The following is an 8,377-nucleotide window of genomic DNA, read 5'->3' on the forward strand; positions in this document are numbered from 1 at the left end:
GCGAGGAGTAGAAGGAATGATTTTCCTGAGTTTATACACCCTTCCAGCTTGGATTTTATAGTTGTCACAGTAAAAAGTAATGCAAATTTTGGATTCATAAAATGGTGATTGATGTAAAGCATAGACAACCAAGAAGAGCAGAAAGATCCCAAGAAACAACCATGCAAACAAAAAGCAGAGACACCTTTATTTCTCCCTTCCTTCCTTCCTTCCTTCCTTCCTTCCTTCCTTCGTATCTTTCTTTCTTCTTTCTCTTTCTTTCTTTCTTTCTTTCTTTCTTTCTTTCTTTCTTTCTTTCTTATTCCTTCCGTCCTTCCTTCCTTCCTTCCTTCCTTCCTTCCTTCCTTTCTTTTTGACTTCATATCTGGTAATGGAATCATTGGATAAAGGGTTTAGTTAAAAAAAAAAAGGAAGTATTTGGAATTAGATACCAATAAAGAGAGAATATAGAGATGTGAGATTCAAACCAAGGTTTCTAGATCTCAACACTATTTGTATTGTACAGCAGAAGTTCCAGTGTTGGTGGGCTTTGTTCTGATGGCTGGAATTAGCATCTTCCCTCGTTTATCACGCATGGAGCTAGTAGGTATCTGCAGTAGGTATCTGGGTGTGAGCAGGCAGGCAAAAATTTGCAATGATTCCAGAAGGGAGATGGGAGTTATTTCCTTCCCTATGGGGACAGGTAGATAGCTTAGGAGAGAGGAGAGATCAAGCAGACGAAATTTTCCTAAATGTCCCTCAATGATGATACATAAGGTAAATTAAAGGACAGTAAGTTGTGAAGGTGGGTACCAGTGTTACGTATGGCACATGATTCTAGTGAGAGAATTCTTTGGCAGAGCAAATTAAAATGCCGTTCTTTAAATATAACTGGAGACTCCAACCGAATGAAGTCACATTTCCCAAGACTTTTATTGATTGTTGACAGTGAGTGGCATACCAGAAATGCTTACATATTTGTTGGGTATGTCAGGGGATGAATGGTATGTTCTGCCAATTACTGACAGTATATAAAGGTCCAAGGCTAGTAGAAGACACACAGTTCACCACATCCTCTCGCAACCCACGTGAAATCTCTTCTCTTGACAAGATGTGTTGCAACTACGGCAACTCCTGTGGCTATGGCTGTGGCTATGGCTATGGCTGTGGCTATGGGCCCTATTATGGCTGTAGTTATGGACCTGGCTATGGCTGTGGATATGGCTGTGGATACGGCTCCTGCTGTGGCTATGGCACCAGATATGGCTGTGGCTGTGGCTATGGCTCTGGTTGCTGTGGCTACCGGCCATTTTGGTATAGAAGATGTTATTCTTCTTGCTGCTAGAACATCACTGTCCAAGACACATTTGCTTCTGAAGTGGCACGGCTTAAGGGAGGGCTGATTCATTGATTTATACTCCAAGATTTCTATATCCAAAAAATTGCATGCTTTGGGTAATTGTGACCTCAAGTTAGCATTTGTATGAAGGCATCCTGTGGCTGAAGGCTATGTGGTATCCTCTGACTATTTTCCAAATGTTAGTCTTTACTTCTATTCTGGGTTCTGTGTTGAGACTGTGGCAACATATCTAAAATCCCACAATTAGGCAAATCCCTTATTCTCAATAAAAATGTTTCATTTTTTTCTAACAAATCTTTGTGTTCTTGCTTGTGAATGACTCCTTTCTGAGGTCTTATGTTATCTTTTGAAAATTGGGTAACAATATATTTCATGAACCTGGGTCTCTTCCTAGATATAATATAAGCATTTCTTCTCTTATGTGCGTCAGACATAATGTCTTCACCTATTTCTTGTATCCATAACTCCTCAACATAAATCACACTGTGTAAGCAGTGTGTCATTGAGATAACACTGTATCTAGATTGGAGCTGAAGGCTGGAGGGGTAAGAGGAGGAGTTAGGACACCTCTTCGGGAAGTTGTGACACAAGCTCAAGGGGGAGGAAGTATGGCATGAGTGCTTCAAGGATGAATGGAGTTGAAGAGAGAATTTTTGGGATTCATGAGAAATTGGGAGCTGCCTCTGCTGAGATATAAAAAACTAAGGAAATGAGAAGCAAGAGAATAATGTGGTATTCTAACATGTGCATTTTTATGGTAGTGCAAATACATTTGTTGGCATATATTGAGTTTGAGAAAATTGATTTAAGTCAATTAACTGTCAAATCATTTTGAATGTTTTTGAAAGGGAATTGTCTTACACCCTGAAGGCACAGTAGAAAAGTTATAGGTGAATTTCTTGCTCTCAGAGTGGTTCCATTCTAGTAGGTTAATAAAAAAAAAAAGAAGAAGGTTTAATCTGATAAATTTAGAGAGATAATTCCTATGGTGCGAATACAATAGCATCTTTGGGAAGAGAGTGCAGGTTTAAGCTTTGGAGAATTAATTGAAGGAGGTTTTTTGACATTTGGTGTCAAATGAACTAATGTTACTTTCAAGAAAATACTAGAAAGACAGTTGTAAATGTAAAGGGGAAAGAGAAAATCATGAAGTTTTGGGTATGATCAGTGATGCCCCAATTTTTAGTGCAAAAGAACAATGGCTAGTGCCTTAAATGGGCTGTCTTTGTGTGGGGCAGAAATAGAATGAGATTAATAGTTCCAGATTGATTTTCTAAGTTTGATAGCTTACTACTTTGTTGGATTCTGATTTCAGTGTGCTTCTCACTTATGCCTTTCCAGACCTCTAACATTTAGATCCTACAACAAAAAAAGTCTTTCAGACACAATTTCAACCAGCAGAATAAAAGACTCAATGTCTCATCTCCATGACAAGTGTCACTGCACAAAGTCTGGGTCTGAGAACCCTTGGTCCTGGAGACTCCACCACATGGCCAATTCCAGGGAAGATGGCTCTGCCATCAAGTTCAGTCCTAGAGGGAAACTACACCCAGGATATAATGTGTCTTACTGATGAGGAAAGAGATGTTCTTTCAAGAGCTGGACAATTCTTACAGATGGGACATCTGTAAGTCATTTCTGGGGACTGAATGTGTTCTGGATAAATCAGAGGTGAGAAAATTGTATACACAGGGGAAGTCAATTCCAATCATTACAGTTTGTTGAACATCTAACTTATGGTTTCATCAGGTTCGTTTTCATTGAACACTACCTGAAAGAAGGCAGAATAGTATTCATTAGGCACCTATCTCATACATTCTATTTCTAGTAAAGGGTTTACCATTTATTACGCATATAAGATAACTTGTATATTGTAGAAATGACTTTGAAAACTAACAGATATCTTCCAAAGGTGAAATTTGTGACTGTTTTAGCAAAGAACATTGAGACTTTCGGCTTGAATGAATTGAGAACATTATGACCTATATCCACATTCTTATAGATTCTAAGTGATACCAACATTTGAACATGGTTTTGTTTTAATGTGTCTGTTTGTTATTGGCAGAAATATTGAGTTGAGATTGTGTGCCAGGCACTATGCTTAGAACTAACCGATGATTCAAGGACACACAGAAGAAAAGATCTTTTTCTGCCATTAAACATCAGTGTCCCAAGCTCTTAATGGAAGTGTATAGAAATAAGGCAATAAAGATAGGAAGTGTTTTTCAATAGTTTGTGGGCATTGTGACCAGAGAGTGGCTGTTTAAAAAGTATCATGCCTATTCCAGGGAACTCATGCATTGGAATTTATGGTTTTGAATTTCAATAATGATGGAAAAGTAGGAAAATTAAAGGTAAAGAACATTTGTAAGGGGATATATATGTTTTAAATTTGTTGTTAGGGATGAAGCACAGTGGACTGATCAGATAACCCATAAGCAATATTAGAAAAAAAAACAGTAGGAAATATTCTCAACCAAAGGAAAAATATCTAATAATGAAACTTCTCCGAAAAGGAAATCAGCAGTTTGATTAAAATCCCTGTGGAAGTCATTCAATAAAGGACTGGATGACTCTCATTTCTTGGTGTTGAAATTTGAGTGTGGAGTAGAAGAAATGATACCTGAATTTGTACTCGTTTCCAACTAGGATTTCATAGTTGTCACAGTGAAAAGTAATTTAAATTTTGGAATCTGCCTGGATGTGAACATAGTGACCTAGACAATGAAGATAAGCAAAAACATCACAAACAAACAAACAAACAAACAAACAAACAATATCCCCCCTCCCCACCACTGTATGTCTGGTGAGTGAAAGGTTGGAGTTTCAGTTTAGTTGAGAAGAAAGGGAATATTTGGACTTAGACACTAGTAAAGAGAGAATCTCATTTATAGATGTGAGGCTACAAAGGTAGGTTTCTCGATCTCAGCACTTTTGCCAATGGAATTGAGGAATTTCAATGATGTTGAGGGCTATTCTGTGTCCTGAAATGGGCGTCATCCTAGCTTTACCACACAGGGCCAGTAGGTATCTGCAGCAGGTATGTGGGTGCAAGAAGCCTGGTAAAATGTTGCAATGATTCCAGAAAGGAGATGAATTTTTCTTTCCTTATGGACAGAGGTAGATGTTTTACAAGTGTGGAGAGATCAAGAAGGAGAAAATTTTCCTAAAATCCCCTCAGCCTTCTTATTAAGTGATTGAAGAGTGTGAACATGGAGTTTGGTTTTACTTAGAGTCCATGATTCTACCGAGAAATGTTTTTTGGCAGAATGAAATAAAATGCTGTTTTTAATAAACCTGGAGTCTCCTAAATAATGAGCTCACGTTGCCCAAGACATTGTTGATTGTTGACAGTGACTGGCACAGCACAGTTGCCTACATATTTGTTGGGTAAGTCAGGGGATGAGTGACATGCTCTGCTAATTACTGACAGTATATAAGGGTCCAAAGCAAGTAGAAGACACGCACTTCACCACATCCTCTCACAACCCACGTGAATTCTCTTCTCTTGGCAAGATGTGTTGCAACTACGGCAACTCCTGTGGCTATGGCTGCGGATATGGCTATGGTTATGGATGTGGTCCCTATTATGGCTGTGGCTATGGCCTGCGTTATGGCTGTGGCTATGGCTCCTGCTGTGGCTATGGCACCAGATATGGCTGTGGCTATGGCTATGGCTCCAACTTCTGTGGCTACCGGCCATTTTTCTATAGAAGATGTTATTCCTCTTGCTGCTAGAATATCACTGTCCAAGCCCCACTTGCTTCTGAAATGACACGTCTTAAGAGAAGACTCATTCAAGGATCTATACCCCAAGATTTATACATCGGGAACACTTCATGTGTCATAGAAGATTTGACCTCCAGTAACATTTGTGGCATGTTATCTTGCGAATTGAGGCTATGGAGTATCATCTAACAGTTTTCCAAAAAGTGTTGGCCTTACTACCTTAATATGGATTCTGTGACGTGACTGTGGTGAGGATCTGAACATCCCACATTTGGGCAAATCCCTTATTCTCAATAAAAATGTTTCAGTCCTTCCATCAAATGTCTCTGTTCTTTCTTGTGAAAGCCTCCTTTCATGAGGTGTTATGGCCTCTCTTGAACATTGGGCTGACAATATATTCCGTGTACCCGGTCTCTTTCTTGATATAATACAAGCATTTATTCTCTCTTTTTCCCATCCACCATTTTTTTTTTAATTGGAAATTTATTGTCAAATTGGTTTTCCATACAACACCCAGTGTTCATCCCAAAAGTTGCCTTCCTCAATACCCATCACCCACCCTCCCCTCCCTCCTACCCCCCACCAACCCTCAGTTTTTTCTCTATTTTTAAGAGTCTCTTATGCTCTGGCTCTCTCCCTCTCTAACCTCTTTTTTGTCTCTTCCCCTCCTCCGTGGACTTCTGTTAAGTTTCTCAGGATCCACATAAGTGTGAAAACATATGGTATCTGTCTTTCTCTTTATGACTTATTTCACTTAGCATAACACTCTCTAGTTCCATCCATGTTGCTGCAAAAGGCCATATTTCATTCTTTCTCATTGTCAAGTAGTATTCTATTGTGTATATAAACCACAATATCTTTATCCATTCGTCAGTTGATGGACATTTAGGCTCTTTCCATAATTTGGCTATTGTTGAGAGTGTTGCTATACACATTGGGGTACAAGTGCGCCTATGCATCAGCACTCCTGTATCCCTTGAGTAAATTCCTAGCAGTGTTATTGCTGGGTCATAGGGTAGGACTACTGTTAAGTTTTTGAGGAACCTCCGCACACTTTTCCAGAGCGGCTGCAACAGTTTGCATTCCCATCAATGGTGCAAGAGGGTTCCCGTTTCTCCACATCCTCTCCAGCATCTATAGTCTCCTGATTTGTTCATTTTGGCCACTCTGACTGGCGTGATGTGATATCTGAGTGTGGTTTTGATTTGTATTTCCCTGATGAGGAGCGACGTTGAACATCTTTTCATGTGCCTGTTGGCCATCTGGATGTCTTCTTTAGAGAAGTGTCTATTCATGTTTTCTTCCTGTTTCTTCTCTGGATTATTTGTTTTTCGGGTGTGGAGTTTGGTGAGCTCTTTATAGGTTTTGGATCCTAGCCCTTTGTCTGATATGTCATTTGCAAATATCTTTTCCCATTCCATTGGTTGCCTTTTAGTTTTGTTGAGTGTTTCCCTTGCAGTGCAGAAGCTTCTTATCTTCATGAGGTCCCAATAGTTCATTTTTGCTTTTAATTCCCTTGCCTTTGGAGATGTATCAAGTAAGAAATTACTGCGGCTGAGGTCAGAGAGGTCTTTTCCTGCTTTCTCCTCTAGGGTTTTGATGGTTTCCTGTCTCACATTCAGGTCCTTTATCCATTTTGAGTTTGTTTTTGTGAATGGTGTAAGAAAGTGGTCTAGTTTCATCCTTCTGCATGTTGCTGTCCAGTTCTCCCAGCACCATTTGTTAAAGAGACTGTCTTTTTTCCACTGAATATTCTTTCCTGCTTTGTCAAAGATGAGTTGGCCATACGTTTGTGGGTCTAGTTCTGGGGTTTCTATTCTATTCCATTGGTCTATGTGTCTGTTTTTGTGTCAATACCATGCTGTCTTGATGATGACAGCTTTGTAGTAGAGGCTAAAGTCTGGGATTGTAATGCCTCGTGCTTTGCTCTTGTTCTTCAAAATTACTTGGCTATTTGGGGCCTTTTGTGGTTCCATACAAATTTTAAGATTGCTTGTTCTAGCTTTGAGAAGAATGCTGGTGCAATTTTGATTGGGATTGCATTGAATGTGTAGATAGCTTTGGGTAGTATTGACATTTTAACAATGTCTATTCTTCCAATCCATGAGCATGGAATGTTTTGCCATTTCTTTATATTCTTCAATTTCCTTCATAAGCTTTCTATAGTTTTCAGCATACAGATCTGTTACATCTTTGGTTAGGTTTATTCCTAGGTATTTTATGCTTCTTGGTGCAATTGTGAATGGGATCAGTTTCTTTATTTGCCTTTCTGTTGCTTCATTATTAGTGTATAAGAATGCAACTGATTTCTGTACATTGATTTTGTATCCTGCGACTTTGCTGAATTCCTGTATCAGTTCTAGCAGACTTTTGGTGGAGTCTATTGGATTTTCCATGTATAATATCATGTCATCTGCAAAAAGTGAAAGCTTAACTTCATCTTTGCTAATTTTGATGCCTTTGATTTCCTTGTGTTGTCTGATTGCTGATGCTAGAACTTCCGACACTATGTTAAGCAACAGCAGTGAGAGTGGACATCCCTGTCATGTTCCTGATCTCAGGGAGAAAGCTCTCAGTTTTTCCCCACTGAGGATGATATTAGCTCTGGGTTTTCATAAATGGCTTTTATGATGTTTAAGAATGTTCCTTCTATCCCGACTTTCTAGAGGGTTTTTATTAAGAAGGGATGCTTTATTTTGTCAAATGCTTTTTCTGCATCGATTGACAGGATCATATGGTTCTTATCTTTTCTTTTATTAATGTGATGTATCACATTGATTGATTTGCGAATGTGGAACCAGCCCTGCAGCCCAGGAACGAATCCCACTTGATCGTGGTGAATAATTCTTTTTATATGCTGTTGCATTCGATTTGCTAGTATCTTATTGAGGATTTTTGCATCCATATTCGTCAGGGATATTGGCCTGTAGTTCTCTTTTTTTACTGGGTCTCTGTCTGGTTTAGGAATCAAAGTAATACTGGCTTCATAGAATGAGTCTGGAAGTTTTCCTTCCCTTTCTATTTCTTGGAATAGCATAGAAGGATAGGTATTATCTCTGCTTTAAACATCTGGTAGAACTCCCCTGGGAAGCCATCTGGTCCTGGACTCTTATTTGTTGGGAGATTTTTGATAACTGATTCAATTTCTTCGGTGGTTATGGGTCTGTTCAAGCTTTCTGTTTCCTCCTGATTGAGTTTTGGAAGAGTGTGGGTGTTTAGGAATTTGTCCATTTCTTCCAGGTTGTCCAATTTGTTGGCATGTAATTTTTCATAGTATTCCCTGATAATTGTTTGTATCTCTGAGGGATT

At 39.1% G+C, this 8,377-nt stretch overlaps 2 protein-coding genes across 2 annotated transcripts; both read left to right on the top strand.

Moving 5' to 3' along the window:
- The first annotated feature begins 997 nt into the window (after window positions 1-997).
- LOC128315042 (keratin-associated protein 21-1-like) lies at window positions 998-1,601 on the top strand. The gene has a single exon (XM_053220376.1). The coding sequence runs from the start codon at window positions 1,091-1,093 to the stop codon at window positions 1,322-1,324; it is 234 nt and encodes a 77-aa protein (XP_053076351.1). The 5' UTR covers window positions 998-1,090; the 3' UTR covers window positions 1,325-1,601.
- Window positions 1,602-4,835: 3,234 nt separating this feature from the next.
- On the top strand, window positions 4,836-5,383 carry LOC113597832 (keratin-associated protein 21-1-like). The gene has a single exon (XM_027054866.2). The coding sequence runs from the start codon at window positions 4,856-4,858 to the stop codon at window positions 5,075-5,077; it is 222 nt and encodes a 73-aa protein (XP_026910667.2). The 5' UTR covers window positions 4,836-4,855; the 3' UTR covers window positions 5,078-5,383.
- Window positions 5,384-8,377: the final 2,994 nt, after the last annotated feature.

This window comes from Acinonyx jubatus, chromosome C2 (assembly GCF_027475565.1).
Source record: "Acinonyx jubatus isolate Ajub_Pintada_27869175 chromosome C2, VMU_Ajub_asm_v1.0, whole genome shotgun sequence".
NCBI classification, from domain to species: Eukaryota; Metazoa; Chordata; class Mammalia; order Carnivora; family Felidae; genus Acinonyx; species Acinonyx jubatus.

Excerpts from the sequence above, each read along its gene's own strand:
- LOC128315042 (XM_053220376.1), top strand. The coding sequence starts at position 1,091 with ATGTGTTGCAACTACGGCAACTCCTGTGGCTATGGCTGTGGCTATGGC.
- LOC113597832 (XM_027054866.2), top strand. The coding sequence starts at position 4,856 with ATGTGTTGCAACTACGGCAACTCCTGTGGCTATGGCTGCGGATATGGC.